This window comes from Chinchilla lanigera, unplaced genomic scaffold, assembly GCF_000276665.1.
Source record: "Chinchilla lanigera isolate Chin_1 unplaced genomic scaffold, ChiLan1.0 scaffold00183, whole genome shotgun sequence".
In the NCBI taxonomy this organism is placed as follows: domain Eukaryota; kingdom Metazoa; phylum Chordata; class Mammalia; order Rodentia; family Chinchillidae; genus Chinchilla; species Chinchilla lanigera.
In genome coordinates this window covers 1111936-1130991 of record NW_004955584.1, presented here as the reverse complement: position 1 = coordinate 1130991, position 19056 = coordinate 1111936, and the positions used below count along the sequence as shown (strand labels likewise).

The following is a 19056-nucleotide window of genomic DNA, read 5'->3' as shown; positions in this document are numbered from 1 at the left end:
GCGGCGCTGACCTCGGGAGCGCCCACTCGGACCCGAGGGCTCTGAGATGGGCGGGCCCGTGCCGTCGTCGCGGGTGGGAGGCGGAGGATGTGGCGGGCCTGGCACGGTCGGTCACTGCCCCAGCCGGGCCTGGGGCGGGCCGTGTGGACAGGAGGTTCTGGCCGCAGCGGGCCTGGGTGGAACGGGGCAGGGTGCAGGGGGCCCGTTCTCGGTCTGCGGCCTCGAAGTTGGGGCTGGGGAGCCGTGATGCTCGGTCTGGCGTGCAGCCTGCGTCAGACCTTCCTTAGACCGGCGGCGTCGGCAGCCTGTACAGGGCGAGCTAGGTGTGCCGCCCCTGTTTGGTAGGCAGGGAGCTGAGACCCAGCTAGCGCAGTCGCCCGCTTCGTGGCTGAAGTAGAGCCTCCCAGATTCCCCCGGGCCCTTGGGCTTGTGCTCCCGTCCAGGGGTCACCGAAGTGTGGGAAATAAATAGCCATGCCTAGGTTGCACCTTGCTGCCGATTGTCCCTCACTCCTGTGCTGGAGCGCACGTGCCCCTCTGCAGGCCCCGCAGAGATGCCAGGAAGAGCTGGACTGCGGGTCTTTCCGTGGGCCAGCACCTGCCCCTTGGGGGCAGCAGCCACCTCCCTCCCCCGTCTCCCACCCTCAGCTCCCTGCGACCAGGCGCAAGGCAGATCGCAGTGCCACGAGACAAGAGCTCAGTGCAGTGCGCACCAGTTAGTGTAACGGGACTCTGAGGCAGTAGCCCTGGGTCTGCAGGGAGTGAGCTCTGCACTGAGGTTAAGTATGGTGATGGGACACCAAAACAAAGGGCGGTTGAGGGGAGATTGGAAACGTGGTTATCGATTATCTTGTCAGCAGGAAGGTCTGCTCTGAGTGAGGCAGACTCAGGTTGTGCATGGGGTCCCCAGCCTCTTCCCCACAAGGTCCTCCCGGGGGGTGGGTAAGGGGGCAGTGGACCCGGTGCGGAGCCATGGGGGGCTCTTGGGTGTTCTGTGTGTTGGAGACAGTGTGTGGGGCAGCTAGCAGAGGGTGCTGTTGATACGGCCTGGGATGCTGCGCACCCGAGGGCCTGTTTTGCCATGAGGGCCAGGGTGGGGAGAGCCCTCGGTTGACCTCCCCTCACCCCCGTAGATGGCGGCGGCTGAGGCGGTCCACCACATCCACCTGCAGAACTTCTCCCGCTCGCTGCTAGAGACCCTCAACGGGCAGAGGCTGGGCGGGCACTTCTGCGATGTGACCGTGCGTATTCGCGAGGCTTCGCTGCGCGCGCACCGCTGCGTGCTGGCCGCCGGCTCGCCCTTCTTCCAGGACAAGCTGCTGCTTGGGCACTCGGAGATCCGCGTGCCGCCGGTGGTGCCTGCGCAGACGGTGCGCCAGCTCGTGGAGTTCCTCTACAGTGGCTCGCTGGTGGTGGCGCAGGGCGAGGCGCTGCAGGTGCTCACCGCTGCGTCGGTGCTGCGCATCCAGACGGTCATCGACGAGTGCACCCAGATCATTGCTCGCGCCCGCGCCCCCAGCGCTCCCGCTCCCTTGCCCGTGCCCCCGCCGCTGGCCCCTGCACAGCTGCGCCACCGCCTGCGTCACTTGCTGGCCGCGCGCCCCCTGGGCCCCCCAAGTGCCGTGCACAGCCGCAAGCAGCGCCAGCCCGCGCGCCTGCAGCTGCCCGCGCCACCTGCGCCCACCCGTGCGGAGGGGCCCACGGCCAGCCCCACCCTGCCCGCCGCGCCCGATGACAGGGGTGATGAGGACGAGGATACCGAGGAGGACACTGATGGCGAGGACGGTGAGGGCTCTGCGCCCCCTGCCTTCCCTGACTGCGCTGCCGGTTTTCTCCCAGTGGCAGCAGATGAGGCGCAAGAGGAGCCCCCTCGGCCTCCCGGCCTCTCGGACCACAGCGGTGCAGGCAGGGACTTCCTGCGGGGGGCCGCAGCGGCGGAGGACGTGTTTTCGGACGGCTTCGTGTCAGCCTGGCGCGAGGAGGAAGGCTCCATTACAGAGGGCGGCCCTGCTGAACCCCCTGTGCCACCTGACTGCGCCCTAGCCGGGCCGCGCGCACCTCCACCTGCTGCTAAGACCCCAGGGCCCCTGGCCCCGCTCTTCCCCTTCCACCTAGGAGCCCCCGGCCCGCCCGCACCCCAGGGGCCTGCCTTCTACCCCGCACTGCAGCCTGATGCCCCTAGCAGTCAGCTAGGGGAGGCACCAGCCCCACCGGCCCCCGTAGTCCCGGCCACCCCTGTGCCACCTGCCTACGAGTGCAGCCATTGCCACAAGACCTTCAGCTCACGGAAGAACTACACTAAGCACATGTTCATCCACTCGGGTGAGTGGGCCTGCGGGAAGGGCAGCTCCTGGACGTCCAAGGCCCAGGGAATGAGTATGGTGTGGTTTGGGGTTTTGTTGTTTCCTAATAGCCCCAGGGGGCTTGGAAATTGAACACCCTAGATGCACCAGGTGGAGCAGCAGGTGCTGTGGGGGCGAGGAGGGGGAGTCTGTCCAGGGACTTTGGAAATCTAGGGAGGCAGAGGCCAGGCCTGAGGACCGTTTCAGGACAGGGACAGGGTGGAGGTGAGGGGGATGAAAGATCCCAAGGTCGCAGGAAGCTTCCCTCTGGCCAGATCAGGGAGGCACCTGCACAGGGCTGGGGAGAAACAGAAAGGATGGCACTGGGAGGTGTGACCGCAGGTGGTGGCTGGCAGCTTTTCCAGCCTGCAGAGCTTCCTGTTTCCAGGACAACCAGAAACTCAGCTGGAAGGCCCCAGTGCAGGAGGTGTTCTTTTTTTGGTTTTTCTCCGGTACCGGGAACCGAACTCACGACCTTGCGCTTGCCAGGCAGGCGCTTTGCCGCTGAGCTAAATCCCCAGCCCCGCAGGAGGTGTTCTTTGCGGGCAGGAGTGAGTGGTAGGGAAGCTAGTGGTGCTCTGGACAGAGTGTGATGTCTCAGTGACTGAGATCTCAGCCGGGAAGCATGGTGGCTCAGTAACTGGCCTCCAGAAGGCTGCCTGGGACCCCAAGGTAGCGCCAGTTTTGTCAGCCAGAGCCAGTTCCCAACACTTCAACAGTCACTGCCTTGTAGACCCCTGTCTCTGATAGGTTTTTTTGTTAGCACTTGATGACTCTAGGGCAGTGGTGGTGAACCTATGGCATGCATGCTACAGTGGGCAGTTTGTATCATTGAAAGTTCTAAAATGTTCATCATCACTCTTCTAGGGGCAGGCAGAAACATCTTGCCTCTTTTCCAAAAAGGCGAGGCAGGCAGGCTGCACTGTCACCCTAGAGACATTATGGTAGCCATAGGCAGAAGTTGTGGGCAACTGAGGCTTCCAGCAGGAAGGAGCGAGGTGTCTCTGGTTTCTCTTGGTGTAAGGGTGCTGCGCCTTGTGGACAGTCCCCAAAACGGTGACTGGTAGACCAGGCTTAGACGGCTCCGTGGATACCTGGGGCAGAGGCAGCCCTTGTACCCCGCTGGACCAGGCCAGGTATGGGTGGGCAGTAGATGATCCAAACATAAGGTTCTCTGCTGGGAGGGTCCCTGTTGGACGCTGGGCAGTGGCATCTTGGGATAGCATGGGTCTGGGAGAAGGGTGGCCTGCAGACCAAGAGGCCCCAGGCCTGGGGAGGTTCAGAGGCCCAGGGAGGGAGGGCAGCTGGTCTGACCTTCGCCACCTGTCGTCCTCAGGGGAGAAGCCACACCAGTGTGCCGTGTGCTGGCGATCCTTCTCGTTGCGCGACTACCTGCTCAAGCACATGGTCACGCATACAGGTGTGCGTGCCTTCCAGTGTGCTGTCTGCGCCAAGCGCTTCACGCAGAAGAGCTCGCTCAATGTGCACATGCGCACACACCGGCCCGAACGGGCTCCCTGCCCAGTCTGCGGCAAGGTCTTTTCACATCGTGCACTGCTAGAGCGCCACCTGGCCACACATCCTGCACCCTGACTGTGACCATGCCACTTCCTGTGCCATTACCCCCCTCCCCAGCCTGGACTCTACCCTCTTCCCCCCCACCTTTTTTTTTTACCGGGAATCAAACTCAGGACCTTACACTTGCCAGGCAGGCACTGTGTCACTGAGTTATATCCCCGACCATATTGGACACTTTTTGTATGTGCATGTGGACTTTCTGGGAACTGCACAGTTCCAAATTGACCTGGAGTCCCGGACCTGAGTAACGGAGCTTGGGATCCATGACCCTAGGCTGCCCTGGGGTGTGGGACAGCATGAGGCCTGTGGCCTCCCATCCGGACCTTCCCTCCCTCACTGGACTCCTGAGACATGGTAGACTCATCACAGATGGATTCAGGTGGACTCGGACTCTAATAAAGTTTGTTGGGCCAGTGCCCTCTTCTGCTCTTGCTGGGCTGGGGGCATCAGGGCTTCTGGGCAGGGCACTGAGGTGGGGTACATGTGTGACTGACATTCACTGCCTTGAAGTTGTCGATCCTGTGGTAGAGGATCCCAGACTCCCTACACACACACCACCACCATCACTACCACCCATACACCACACTGCTAGTAGCCAGACTTGAGCCATTTCATTTGTTGTTTTGGTAACAGGACTTGAACTCAGGACCTCACACTTGCCAGGCAGGTGCTGTGCCACTGAGCTAGATCCCAGGCCCCTGAACCTTTTCACCTTCAGATTCCTGCTCCCCCTGCTGATGGTGGGACACCTTATTTTTGAGAGGCCTGGGGAGGGAGGTTTTCAGGGCCAAGCTGCTGTGAATGTGAATGAGCCCAGCCTAGCCTGCCCTGGCTGCTGGGTTCTGAGTGCAGGAAGGGTTAGGTGGCCATGTGGGGTATGGGATGCAGCAATGGCTAGGACCCTAGGGCAGGGGGATGAAGATGTGAACCCCAGAGGCTCAGGACCCACCAGACCGGTGGACAGCCCAGGGTGGGAGGATCTGCTACCAGTCAAGGCCAGAAAGATTCATTTGAGATTCACAGAGCCCAAAGGAAAGATGCAGAGCCATGGGAATGTCCTGGCATGCCGTTACTATTTCAGCAGCATGGGGAACAATGCTGAGAAATTTTATTCCCACATATGAAACTCCCAAGTTCCCAGAAAGTTATATGGCACAGACTACTTGTTTACGTATTTATTGCAAATGTATGGGTTATATAACATGCTGACCAGAGGAGGGGATATAGCTCAGTGGCACAAGCACCTACCTGGCAAGTGCAAGGTCCTGAGTTCGATTCCCAGTACAAAAAAAAAAAAAGAAAAAGGAAAAAAACAGGTGAACATGCTGATCGACTCACTGGCAAACAGAAGACCTAAGCGAAAAGCCTGAGTCCAACCTTCTTGGGCACCCCAAGCACACATTCCACCCCACTAGGGAGTTTTCACTGCAGTTACCCATGAGTTCATGTGGTTCCCTTCGTGAGAAGTGTGGAGCATTGCACCCACGATCCACAACAATAACACAGGCTGCAACAACAAGCTACTAACAGACCCCACGCCTTGTAGGGGTTTGATTTGTCTCTATCCCCTCCCAAGTGTGGGAAATCTTTGACATCAAATAAAACATACATCACGGTCCTAGGACCTGTTATAGTTCTGGTCACAGGAGCCTGGTAGGCAAAGTGCTGTGCTGTTGCAGGTATGTCCCAACTTTGCCAAGGTGGGAATCTGGGTAGTACTGGCAGTATCTGGGGCTTAGCAGGCCAATCTTGGACCCATCCTGTTATAGAATAGGTGGTCTTGATGGCCACAGGAGCTGCCTTAGTAATGCTTTCAGTGGCTGTCGGAGCAGCACAAGCTAGTGTTTTCCGCAATGAGTATCTGCTCTTGGCCGTTTTCCACAGTTGGGACCAGAACCTTGTCAGTTTTCACAACCATTCTGATTTCTGCTATAGCACCCACCCAAAACTATCCATGTTCACATGGACATCCAGCTGATATGGCCCAGGCTGGGCCAAAGAAGTATAAGGCTTGAGCCATCTTTATGGTCGTATTTGTAGTCATGAAGTCGCACCCAGGACCAGCCCCAGGGCCTGCTTCCTTTTGTTAGCTCTTGTAGGAGGTGTGACGACTGGGGCAGATGTGGCACCAAAACTGTCCAGTAGTGCAGCAACCCTCAGGTTTGCAACTGCTTTACTGTGGTAGGGGCAGGGTAGGCTTTGATCTTTTTTGGTTTTTTGAGAGTGCCCCACTGGGTGGTTCAGGCTATCCTCCTGTCTCAGCCCCCCAAGTGCTGTGATTACAGGTGTGAACATGACACCCAGCAGACCGGGCTCTTATCTGTGAGTGCACCCTTGATGACTTTTGTCTTACTGGACCAGACAACACCCAAGAATTTGAAAACTAGGCCCTTGCAGCTTGCCCTTGACCGGTCAACCACATGTCTTGAGATTTGTTTGGAGCACTGCTTCAGCTGCGTCAAGGTCTATAAGAGGGTCACAAGTAAGCAGGATATCATCAATATAAAGTACATTTGCAGGGGCTGGGGATGTAGCTCAGCGGCACAGCGCCTGCCTGGCAAGCACGAGGTCGTGAGTTTGATTCCCAGTACTGGAAAACAAATAAACAAACAAAAGTACATTTGCAGACAGTGGCTTTGGACACTGACCCAAATCTGATGCCACCAAAGCATGACACAGATGAGGCTATGCAGGTATCCCTGTGGGAGCAGAGAAAAAGTCCATTGACAGCCATCCCACATAAGTGCAAACTGGTCCTGACTGGGGCTATGTCAACAGAAGAGCAAGTATCTGCTGACAAGTGTTAAGTGCCAGCCCCTGACTAAGACCTGATTGACTACCACAGAGGGCATAGCAGCATGCAGTGGGGGAATTACCTTATTAGGTCCTGGTAGTCCACTGTTATCCTCCAGGAGCCATCAGGTTTTCTTTGTTGTTTGTTTTTGTCTTTTTGAGACAGGGTCTCACTGCCTAGTTCAGGCTGGCCTTGAGCTCACTTTGTAGCCCAGGCTGGCCTCGAATTCGGAATGATCCTCCTGCCAGAGTCTCTCGAGTGCTGGGATTATAGGTGTGTGCCACAGGCAAATTGTCCCAAATAACTCCTACTTTCTCCAATCATCCCACTGGTACATCTGCCTGGCAGGTGGTACTGCCCCACAGCTGTGATTTCAGGGCACCAGCTGTGCTTTGCATGGTCTTTTACCACCGCCTTCATTGGTATACTTGCAGCAGAGTTCCCTCATAGCAGCTGGAGCTATAGTTCATAGAGTATATCAGCTCCCAAGATGTACTCCATTACTGGGGGGAGCCATACCTCTGACATTCCTTAGGGTCCAGGCAGCCTATTTCCAAATGCACAGAAGCCCCACAACTATCTACATACAATGCAGGGCCCCAGAACTCCAGGTTCCCAAACAACAAGATGCACTCAGCCCGTGTCTGCTAGGGCAGGAACCCATTGGATACTGGTCGGGGACCAGGGGGTTGCTAGTTCCACATAAGGCCTCTGATCCCCATCGATCCCCCTCAGATGAGCATTTTGACCTTGGCCCTATTCAAAGATGAGAGCCAGAAGTGAGATGATCTTCCAATTTAATGCCCTGAGCCATGGCTGCAGGGCAAATTTTTGATCCACCTAGAAGCGTCTCCGTAACTCTTAACAGGCAGATATTTGGCTTTTTGTTGATCTTGGCCTGATTTGTGCCCCCGACAGGTCTGTCCACAGCAGGCTTTCCTGATTGCCTCCTCCCCCACTTTGTCTGGGCTGTCCATGACATAGTAAGGACATTAATGGCCCTGCCTCCTAGTCTTCACCTCTCCATGCTGGCCACCATTGTAGTCATTTTATTAAGCCAGTGTGCCACCATAGGTCCAAGCTGGTCATGAGTGACCCAAGGAAGAGCAGGGGGCTTTCTGAAGGACCACATGCCTCATGCCTGCAGTGAACTGTTTATCATTAGGCCCCTGGGTGTTAAGGTTAAACAGTGCCTGTTGCATACCCAACTCCCACAGGATGGGTAAAAGATCAGTTTTGCTTAGCATCTTGGACACACCCCACATTGGCTGCCATAAACCAATCAACCATGGAGTGAGTCTCTTGTCCATACCAGCAGCTGTTCTGAGCCACTGTCTAAGGGCAGGGTGACTAGAGATGAAGGCAAACATCTCTATCTCCTGCCCAGCACACATACACATAAAACCACCCACCCCCAAATCCCACAGTCTCAGTAACCAGGCAGCCACAGGTTCCCTCTGGCATTGTCTAAGTACTTTCCAAATCTACCAATTCAGCCTGGGTGGGGGCAGTACATGGAAAACTCAGTCATTTGGGCAGGACCCAAGGCTACTCTGTTGGGTACATGAACTGCTGCTGCATTTTCAGCATCACCACTGGCTGGGCTTTCCTGCGTGGAACTGGCTAGGTATCTTTTTTTTTTTTTTTTTTTTTTTTTCTTTTTGTCTTTTTGAGACAGGGTCTCGCTATGCAGTTCAGGCTGGCCTTGAGCTCACTTTGTAGTTTAGGCTGGTCTTGAGCTTGCAACGATCCTTCCGCTTCAGCCTTCTAAGTGCTGGGATTACAGGCGTGTGCCTGGCAAGGCTTTCTCTTTTGAAATGGGTGTTCCATTCACCTCCATCCATGCCTGAGGAGGGGCCAATGTCGAGAGGAGGCTGGCCACGGAGTACCACATTCTCACAGCTCATCACCCCTCAGTCCAAAACAGGGGTAGAGGGTTCCATATCTGGCTGGAGCTGCACCAGTTGTTCTCCCACCAGTAAGGTCACTTGAGATTTGAACAGCTCAAAGAAAAGATGCAGAGCCATGAGAATGTCACACATGCCCTTTGCTGTCTCAGTGGCTTGGGGAGCAGTGCTGAGAAACTTTGCTTTTATCTATGATATCAAAGCTGGCAAGTTGCCAGGATGCACAGACTACTAGTTTACATACTCACTGCAGATGTGTGGGCTACATAACCTGTGCCGCCTCACTAGCAAATGGAAGGCTTAGGCAGAGGCCTGAGTCCAGCTGTCACGGTACCCTGAGCACACAGGGTCCTTCTCCTCCACTTCCCCCGGCCTTGTGCGCTGGGGCCGGTGTGGGGCTGCACCCACATCCAGGCTGTCGGCTGGGCTCCTGCAGCGGCTCTGAGTGCTCCTAGTCTGGCCATGCTCATCACAGACAGACTTCATTCTCCTGCACTCCAAGGTTCAATCCCTGTGGACAGCAGGGGAGCAGTTACGTACGAGTTGAGGTGTGAGCGTTCCAGTATTCTCCGTATACTTGCTGAGGACATGTCGTTGCCAGTTCAGAGGTGCCACTACCAGCCCTCCAGCAAGGGAACAGAGCAGCTTGCGTGCTGCTAGTGCTGGAAGGTGTGCTGGCGGTTGCAGCGGTAACATGCCCTAGGGCAGCAGTTTAGCACAGAGCTGTCACGGGAAGGAGGCAGGTGCCAGCCCTGGAGGAGGGCTAGGCAAACAGGGTAACAAGGCTGGTGATGGCTCAACCTGGGGGCGGAGACCTGGGGCCCAGAGGTCAGCAACAGAGGAGGGAGGCAGAGCTGTTGAATGGGCATAGGGGCTGGAGCTGCACGGGAACAGAGGGCCGAGGGCAGAGTCCAGGGGTCAGGGGCAACTGCTAATGTCAGTGCCAGGGCCTTTGGTGGGCAGAGTGCACCAGCTACTCTGTGGGGCCCAGGTTTAGAGGTGAGACTGCAAATTCCACATCCTCTTCTCCAACGAGACGGGTGGTACCATGGGTACCTGGCAGCGGTTGGCCGTGCTCCTGATGTTGCTGCTCCTGGTGGGGGCCCTGGGGCATCCTGTATGGCCGGCTGCTGTGGCAGTGGCCCTGCGCTGGTTCCTCGGAGACCCCCTGTGCTTTCTGCTGCTGGGCCTGGTGGCACTGGCCTGGCTCTGGATCAGCTCCTGGCAGCCTCACCTGCTGGGCTTGGTGGCTGCAGCCCTTACTCTGACCCTGCTTCCCACACGGCCACCCTCATGGCTGCGCTGGTTGCCTGCAGATGTGGCCTACTTAGCCAAGATCCTCCGTATGGGCCTGAACATCAGGGCGCGCCTGAGCCGACAGCCTCCAGACACCATTGTGGATACCTTTGAGCGGAGAGCACGAGCGCAGCCTGGCCGGGTGTGCTTGGTGTGGACTGGCCCTGGAGCCTGCACCGTCACTGTTGGCGAGCTGGATGCCCAGGCCTGCCAGGCAGCATGGGCCCTGAAGGCCGAGCTGGGCAGCACAGAGGCCGTGTGTCCCAGGGAGCCTGTTGCTCTTCTTGTGGGAAGCTCGAAGGCCATTTCTGCTCTGAGTCTGTGGCTGGGCTTGGCCAAATTGGGCTGCCCAGTGGCCTGGATCAACCCGAATGGCCGTGGGGCGCCCCTGGAACACTCTGTGCTCAGCTCGGGGGCCCGGGTGCTGGTGGTGGATCCAGGTGAGGACCCCAGGGCCACAGGAAGAGGGCAGGGGCAGGGGCTGTGCTGGTGGGGCTGGGCAGGGGTCCCTTTGCTGCCACCCACTCGCGTCACAGGCAGTGACAAAACAGTGTAGCTGAGAGGTCACTGGGGGGGGGGGCCGCTGGTTTTAATTTTTTCCCAAAATAGTGATTTTAGTTCTTTTTGACAAAAACTTTACTAGTTATGGGATCCTTTACCCAAGAATGATGAAACCTCTCTCTGCTGGCTGTTCCTGTGTGTTTGGGTCTTGGGTCTTCCCTGCTGACCAGGGAGCTCTGCCTCAGTCTCTCTCCTGACTTCTAGACCTCCGGGACAGCCTGGAGGAGGTCCTTCCCAAGCTGCAGGCCGCACACGTCCGCTGCTTCTACCTCAGCCACACCTCCGCCACACCTGGTGTGGGGTCTCTGGGGGCCGCCCTGGCCTCCGCACCCTCTGACCCAGTGCCTGCTCACCTGCGTGCAGAAATCACACGTCGAAATCCTGCCCTGTTCATCTACACCTCAGGCACCACAGGTGAGGGTCCCCCAACCCCAGCCTAGCCTCTGCTGGCCTCCGACATAGCCCTGCCCTCCATTCTCGACATTTGGCCTTGACTCCAAAGCCCAGTGTCATGTGAATGCTCAGTGCATCCTGCCTCTGTCCAGTAAACAGTGCTGACGTTCTCATCAACCTTTGCTCTAGCCGGGCACGGTGACGCACGCCTGTAATCCCAGCACTCCAGAGGCTGAGGCAGGAGGATCCTTGTGAGTTCGAGACCAGCCTGGGCTACAAAGTGAGCTCAAGGCCGGCCTGAACTGCATAGGGAGACCCTGTCTCAAAAAGACAAAAACAAAAATAACAAAAAAAAAAAAAACCCAAAAAAACCCTTTGCTCTTGATCTCTCATTGCCTGCTGGAATTCAGTCCCAAAACACCCTGCTTGAGAGCCAAACCAGGGATACCTGACTGCTGCCCTTTGACCCCGCTTCCCAACGCTTCCTCCCAGGACTTCCGAAGCCGGCCATCCTCTCGTATGAGCGAGTGCTGCAGGTGAGCCAGATGCTGTCCTTGTGTGGGGCAACAGCCGATGATGTGGTCTACAGCTTCCTGCCTCTCTACCACACAATGGGGCTTGTCCTGGGGGTCCTCGGCTGCCTGGAGCTTGGTGAGCCCCTTTCGGAGGATCCCTTTAGTCCACAGGATCCTAGAGGGGGCATGGGAGCCGCTAAGGTGACAAGACCACATAGGTTACCCAGAGCTCTGTGCTGTCACTTTTGATAAGGGACCCCCCCCACCCCCCGGCCCCAGGCTGGAGTGTCTCAACGACCTCTAATGGTTGTGCTCTGGTCAAGAGGTGATAAGAACTCATGTGAGAGATGGGCGCGGGCACCAGGACGCTGGTCTGGTGTTGTGACCTGGGCCCAGAAACCAGTGAGCACACAGTCATCAGGTACTTGCCGGGCTGTCCTCCTGGACACCTAACTCATAATTTAGACAAAGGCTGCTCTATTCTAAGTTTTTATTTTTCTCTTTCTTTTTTAAAAAATTATGTACATATGTACGTATTTACAGTAGTAGGATTTGAACTCAGGGACCCATTACCATGGAACCACTTCCCAAGCCCTTCCTATTTTTAACTTCGAGATAGGGTCTCCTAAACTGCCCTGGTGGGGCTCAAACTTGTTGTTTTTTTTTTTCTCCTTTTGGTACTGGGAATTGAATTTAGGACCCTGTGCTTGCCAGGCAAGCGCTTGTGCCACTGAGCTATATCCGTGGCCCAGGACTCACCCTTGTGATCCTCAGGCTTCAGCCTCCTTCAGTGCTAGGGTTACACCTTTGTGCTACCACACCCGGCCATTTGGGTTTCTTTGTCCCTGTTCTACTCAGCATTGCACCCAGAGCCTTTGCCCTGAACCACATTCCCAGCCCTTTTAAATTTTTTTTTTATTTTGAGACAGACCTTACTAAGTCACTGAGTTTCCCAGGCTGGTCTTGAACTTGTGATCTTCTTACCTTAGCCTCTCAGAGTGTTGAGATTATAGTTATCTACCATGATGAGCTCATTTAGTCTTATTTTCAAATTTTCATCATGGAAAGTTGAAACATGTACATTCTTAAATTTTCCTATGTGAAAAAAACAAGAACAAACCTAAAAATGAGAAAGAAGACAAAAAGTGTACATGAAGCTGGACGTGGTAGCACATGCCTATAATCCTAGCATTCAAGGAGGCTGAGACAAGAAGTTACAAGTTTGAACGCAGCTTGGCAACTTAGCAATTTGTTCAGACCATCTCAAAATAAAAAATAAAAAGGACTGGGAATGTACTTCAGTGTGAAGGCCCTGGGTTCTATCCTTAGTAATGAAAAAAGAATTCTATATAAACCCTACGTACATACCATCCAGCTTCAGCCATCACTAGTATTGTACTGTATTTAACCTATCTCTACCATCCTCATTTGCCCTTTTCTTTCTTTCTTTTTTTTTTTTTTTTTGGTTGTTGTTTTCTTGAGACAGGGTTTTGCTATGCAGTTCAGACTGGCCTTGGGCTCACTTTGTAGCCCAGGCTGGCCTCAGACTTGCAGTGGTCCTCTTGCCTCAGCCTCCCAAGTGCTGGAATTACAGGCATATGCCACCACGCATGGCTTTTTTTTGAGACAGGGTCTTGTTATGTAATTCAGGCTGTCTTTGAATTTACAATGTAGTCTAGGCTGGCCTTGAACTCACAGAGCTCCTCCTCCGTCCACCTCCCAAGTGCTGGGATTACAGCCATGCACCCCCACACTTGGCTCCCACTTGCCTTTTTTTTTTTTTTGGTGCCGGTAATCAAACTCAGGACCTTGTGCTTGCCAGGCAGGTGCTTGTGCCGCTGCCCCAATCCCTTTCTTTTTTTCTTTTTTTTTTTTTTTTGTCTTTTTGAGACAGGGTCTCACTATGCAGTTTTTTCCGGTACGGGGAATCGAACTCATGACGTCATGCTTGCCAGGCAGGCACTGTGCCGCTGTGCCACTGAGCTAAATCCCCAGAGAAATACCCTTTGTTTTTTTGTTTGTTTTTTGTTTTTCTTCCGGTACAGGGAATCAAACTTACAACCTTGCGCTTGCCAGGCAGGCGCTATGCCACTGAGCTAAATCCCCAGCCCTTCACTATGCAGTTGAGGCTGCCCTTAAGCTCAGCTCACCAGGCTGGCCTTAAACTCACAACAAGCCTCCTGCACCCTGAGTACTGGGATTACAGGCATGCGCCACCATGCCCAGCAACTTTTTTGCTCTCATATGTAAAATATTTTTTGTCATGGAAATAAATGTAGAAATGTACAGGGTCTTGCTGTCTTCTCTAGTCTGGTCTAAAACTGCCAGATACCCAAGTAATACGTACTACAAGCCTATACCACTGGGCCCAGCTTCTCACAGAAAATTTCAAACGAAGTGCAATGACAAGCAGAAACAGAGGGTCTCTCTGTGCAGTTCAGGCTGGCCTTGAGCTCACTTTGTAGCCCAGGCTGGTTTGAACTCACAGGGATCCTCCTGCCTCCGCCTCCCGAGTGCTGAAATTACAGTTGTGCACCATTACACCTGCTGCCAGAAACAGTTTTAAAACACACACTTGCCACCTTATAAAGCATGTCATTATTGTAATTTGGGTGTAGAAATGATGAGCCAGATGCAGAGGAGGGCTTGGGAGGGAGGGCTCACTTCTCAGGAGTGAGGATAGTGGCCCTGAGGTCTCATTCACCCACGAGTCTATTTGTCAACACTGTACATCCCTAACCCTCCCACCAGCCTCCTCTGCATCTCCTGTCTACCTCATCACTGGCCGTTTCTGCACACCCTGATGCACCCGCTCTCCACGCCACCACTCATTTATCCGTCCACCATCTCACCTTTCCACCCCGCTACACTATCTGCCCTCCTACCCATCTGTCTGCCTCCTAGGTCAGTCAGAAAATTCAAGAGTAACAAACACTCCTTATGCAGGAGTGGGCTTTCCACACCCTCTAGAATTAGTTTTGTTTATTTATCTGAGTTTTTTTGTTTTTTTGAGACAGAGTAGTTGAGCTCACTGTGTAGCCCAGGTCAACTTCAAACTCTCCGTGATTCTCCTCCTCAGCCTCCCAAGTGGCCCCATGTACTCCTCTCTTGGGAGCAGCCCTGGCTGAGACAGAGAGATGAGCCTGACATCTCTGTGTCCCCAGAGATTGTACTGTTTTGGGGGTTCTTTTGTCTTTTTTTTTTTTTTTTTTTTTTTTGGTCTCTTTGAGACAGGGTCTCTCTATGCAGTTCAGGCTGACCTTGAGCTCGCTTTGCAAGGATCCTTCTGCCTCAGCCTCCTGAGTGCTGGGATTACAGGAGTGTACCACCACGCCTGGCCCCCAGAGATTGTAATCAGGTGATCAAAGCAGTTTCTCACAGCAACTTGGAAGCGCAGCTGAAGATCTACTCCTTCTTTCCCTCCCAGGAGCCACCTGTGTCCTGGCACCCAAGTTTTCTGCCTCCTGCTTCTGGGATGACTGTCGGCAGCATGGTGTGACAGTGATCCAGTATGTGGGTGAGGTTCTGCGGTACTTGTGCAATGCTCCCCAGGTGAGGCTCTGGAATTAGGACTTCAAGATATACACTGAAGGCGTGAAAACCCAGATGACACCCCAGGCAAAGTTCTCAGATGAAAGACTCAGGTGCAGGGCTGGGGACAGCTGGGGTGTGGTTTAGTGATGCATGCTGAGTGTTTAGCCTGTGGAGACTCAGTCAAGAGCCCCAGATAACAAGTTCCAGCTGGGTGTGGTGGCACATGCCTGTAATCCCAACGCTCGGGAGGCTGAGGTAGGAGGATCCTTGGGAGAGTTCGAGGCCAGCCTGAACTGCAGAGCAAGACCCTGTCTCAAAAAAGACCACAAGAAACCCAAGTTCCAGGCAAGTTCTCCTAAAGGGGTGCTTTGATGAGGAGCCTTGCTGTCCTCAGCAGGTGACTACCTTTCTCAGCCTCAGTGTGCTCTTTCGATAAGAGTAGCTCCTACCTGGCCTGGTGTGATAGTGCACGCCTGTCACCCCAGCACTTTGAGGCAGGATTGCAAGTTTGAGCCCAGCCTGGGCAATTTAGCAAGTTGGTGAGACCTTGTCTCAAAATAGAAATAAGCTGGAGATGTAGTTCAATGTAAAGGCCCTAGCTTTAATCCCCAGTACAAAGAAGGCCCCCATTCTTGTGAAAATTAAGTTAAACATATGGGATGTGGCTCAGAATAGACTCACTAGCTGGGCACAGTCTTATCCTTACAGACCAATGAGATATAAACCCTGGATAAGGTCCCCAGGTATCCCTCCAGGTAAAGTTTCAAGGTAACCCCTCAGGAGAAGGCTGCAGGTCACTTGTCCCGAGTACAGCCCTGAAGTAATCCTCAAACTGAGGCTTCAAGTCACTCCCCTGGTGACCTCTGCGTAAAGGCCCCCAGTAGCTCTTTTAGGTAAGGATTCCAGGTAACTCCCCTACGTGAGACCTCACCTACTTCTCCCAGGTAAGATCCCTGATGCATCAGGTCTCCTAGGTAACCCTGCAGATAAGGCCCCAAATAACTTTCCATAGGCAAAGCTCTCAGGTAACCCCTAGAAGTAATCCTTCAGGTCAACACTCCATAACTGTACCTCAGTACCCCAGGTAGGTTCCCTAGGGATGGTCCCCATCATCCCGTGGATCACTCTCAAGGGTCTGAGACAGCCCCCCGGGTGGGTGGGGCTCAGCGTTGCCCAGGACGCCTCCTCCTCTCCTTCTTGGGATGTTCTTGCAGCGACCAGAAGACAGGGCACACAGAGTCCGCTTGGCAATGGGCAACGGACTCCGAGGAGATGTGTGGGAAACCTTCCAGAAGCGCTTTGGCCCCGTTCAGATCTGGGAATTCTATGGTTCCACAGAGGGCAACATGGGCCTAGTCAACTACCCAGGGCGCCGTGGGGCTGTGGGCAAGATGAGCTGCTTCCTTCAGGTGAGTGGATGGGGTGCCCAGTGTGACAGCCCTGGCCGTGGCTGTGCCCGTGGTCCTCTGCCAGTGCTCCCCACCCTCCCCCAGGTGCTGTGTCCCTTTGAGCTTGTGCGGTTTGACATGGAGGCAGCAGAGCCTGTGAGAGACGAGCGGGGCTTGTGCATCCCCGTGGGGCCAGGTAGGGAGCCAAGGAGCTTTGTTCGGGTGGAGGAGCAGCGGGGGGCCTCAGCCTTACAAGCGTGGCTGGGTGGGCTGCCCAAAGCCTGGCGCCCAGAGCCTGCGGAGGGAGGTGCGCAGCCCTCATCGGGACCCGAGTCCCCGTCTGGCTGACCACCACCTGGGCTCCGCCTCTCCGCCTCTGAGCCCTGCCAGTCCTCCTGCCGCAGTCTCTTGCTCGGGTCTGCAGGTCTCCAGTGTCCCTCTGAGGTCTCCCTGGCTGTCTGTGGGGGGTTACATCGTCATCGCACCAGTCCCTTCTCTCCTGGGGCTTGGGAGGCCCCGGGCATGTCCTCCTTCCTCCCGTGTGTCTCTGCCCCTTGTCCCTCCTCGGTACCCTTTCCTGTTTCTCATGGGCTGCCAAGTGCCACCTTCTTCTTTCTGTCTCCGGTTTTCTGTGTCTCCCGGTGCTTGTCTTTCAGGCTGTCTCTGTCCTGGTGTTTCAGAGTCGGTCTTCCTGGTACTTGGCGAAGTCTATTGTCTTAGAAACCCCCGGCGGGGGCTGGCAGGCTGTTGGGTTCCTGCTCATGACTTATACTGTCCTCCCCCTTCTCCAGGGGAGCCTGGACTCCTGTTGACCAAGGTACTAAGCCGCTCCCCTTTCATGGGCTACCGTGGTCCCCGAGAGCTGTCTGAGCGGAAACTGGTGCGGGGTGTGCGGCGTCCAGGCGACCTTTATTACAACACTGGGGATGTCCTGGCCATGGACCATGAAGGCTTTTTCTACTTCCACGACCGCCTTGGGGACACCTTCCGGTCTGGTGGGGTTAGGCCTGGGGATAGGCTGGGCTGGTGTGGGTGACGGGAACCTGGACCCCGCTGTGAGGTGAGATTCAAGCCCTGGCTCCAACCCTGCAGATGGAAAGGCGAGAACGTGTCCACACGGGAGATAGAGGGTGTGCTGTCATTGGTGGACTTCCTGCAGGAAGTGAATGTCTATGGTGTGTCAGTACCAGGTACGGAGGGGCACTTGATCTTAAAATGTGGATGAAGCTGGGAATGAATGGTAGCACAGGTCTGTAAGCCCAGCACTTGGGAGACTGAGGCAGGAGGATAGTTGCAAGTTCAAGACCAGCCTAGGCTATACAGTGAGCTCAAAGCCAGCCTGAATTGCATAGTAAGACCCTGTCTCAAAAAAGACAAATAAACCCTCAAAAAAACAAAAAACCCTTGGACAGAGCTGAGCATGGTGGCACATGCCTGGAATCCCAGCACTGGGAGGGTGAGGCAGGAGAATTGCAAGTTCTAGCCCAGTTTGAGCAACTTAGCAACTTTTTGAGACTCTGTCTCAGAATACAAGGGCAGGGGATATAGCTCAGTGTGAAGGCCCCGGTTTAATCTCCAGTACCAACAAAACAAAACAAAACGAAAACCAAACAAACCTCAGATAACTTTGGGGTGGAGGGATGTTATTCTGATTTTACAGATGAGGGAACTGCTGGGGCACTGAGAGGGTTGGAGGTTGCTCAGATGCCCAGCCAGCAAGCAGGGGCAGGTGGTTCCACTGACGTGGAATGCTTTGTATGCTTCCCAGGGTGTGAGGGCAAAGTTGGCATGGCTGCTGTGAGGCTGGCCCCTGGCCAGACTTTTGATGGGCAGAAACTGTACCAGCATGTGTGCACGTGGCTCCCTACCTATGCTGCCCCCCATTTCATCCGTGTCCAGGTGAGTCAGGGCAGGAGGAGCAGCTGGGTGGGGGCTGGGGGCGTCACAGCCTAAGGTCATGATCATTGCTCTGTAGGACACCCTGGAGATCACGAGCACATTCAAACCCGTCAAGTCCCGTTTGGTGCGAGAGGGCTTCGATGTGGGGGCCATTTCTGAGCCCCTGTTCATCCTGGACCGCCAGGCCCAGGCCTTCCGGCCCCTGACGGCAGACACATATCAGGCTGTGTGCGAGGGAACCTGGAAACTCTGACCACGGGGGCTGCGCGCAGGACACTAAAGGGGCAGTGACCCAGGCTGTCTCCCCAGACCTCACAGAGCTGTCATGATCCCAGATGTACAGTCTGGGAATAACGCTGGCCCTGTAACAGAACAATAAACTCAAATGTGTCCACAGAGGTCTATGTGTGGATGAGAAAAGAACAGGGGAATGCAAGGTCTCCTGCAGGGACATCAGATATCCAGGGAAATGGTCCTCTCTGGGTAAGGCCAAGTGTGTGGCAGGAATGAGGGAAACAGCATTACTGAGGCTGAGGCAGGAGGATCGCTGTGAGTTGGAGGCCAGCCTGGGTTACACAGTGAGTTCAACGTCAGCCTGGACTACATAATGAGACCCTGTCTCAAAAAACAACAACAAAATCCATTACCTCCATTTCCTGTTCTTTTGTGACCTCTGAGACCCCCAGGCTTGCGCCAGCAGATAATGGAAGTGGAGGGAGCTCCTGTGATCTGTGTTCCGGGGGTGTGAGAAGGAAATGTTGTAGCTGGGTTGTCTGACAAAGACTGGAAGGCACTGGGCTAGAGCAGAAAGTGTGAACAGGAAGGGAGAGGAGAGCCCCTGGCTGAGTGA

General features: G+C 55.0%; 2 protein-coding genes across 3 annotated transcripts in view; both read left to right on the top strand.

Annotated features, from left to right (window-relative positions):
* Zbtb45 (zinc finger and BTB domain containing 45) overlaps window positions 1–4335 on the top strand; it is a 4815-nt gene extending 480 nt beyond the window's left edge. The window contains exons 1-3 of one of the 2 annotated variants that reach the window (XM_013509860.1): window positions 17–2321; window positions 3366–3477; window positions 3678–4335. In XM_013509860.1, the coding sequence (XP_013365314.1) occupies window positions 1133–2321; window positions 3366–3477; window positions 3678–4068 (1692 nt within the window). In that variant the 5' untranslated portion in view covers window positions 17–1132 and the 3' untranslated portion in view covers window positions 4069–4335. Of the gene's footprint in view, window positions 1–16; window positions 2322–3365; window positions 3478–3677 lie in introns of those variants that run through there. The other variant, XM_005414399.2, reaches the window with a different exon arrangement.
* A 5156-nt stretch (window positions 4336–9491) lies between these two features.
* Slc27a5 (solute carrier family 27 (fatty acid transporter), member 5) lies at window positions 9492–18605 on the top strand. The gene is made up of 10 exons (XM_005414398.1): window positions 9492–10356; window positions 10682–10891; window positions 11363–11521; window positions 14813–14937; window positions 16134–16328; window positions 16413–16503; window positions 17099–17297; window positions 17400–17497; window positions 18076–18206; window positions 18283–18605. The coding sequence occupies exons 1-10, from the start codon at window positions 9669–9671 to the stop codon at window positions 18457–18459; spliced, it is 2073 nt and encodes a 690-aa protein (XP_005414455.1). The 5' UTR covers window positions 9492–9668; the 3' UTR covers window positions 18460–18605.
* The last annotated feature ends 451 nt before the right edge of the window (window positions 18606–19056 follow it).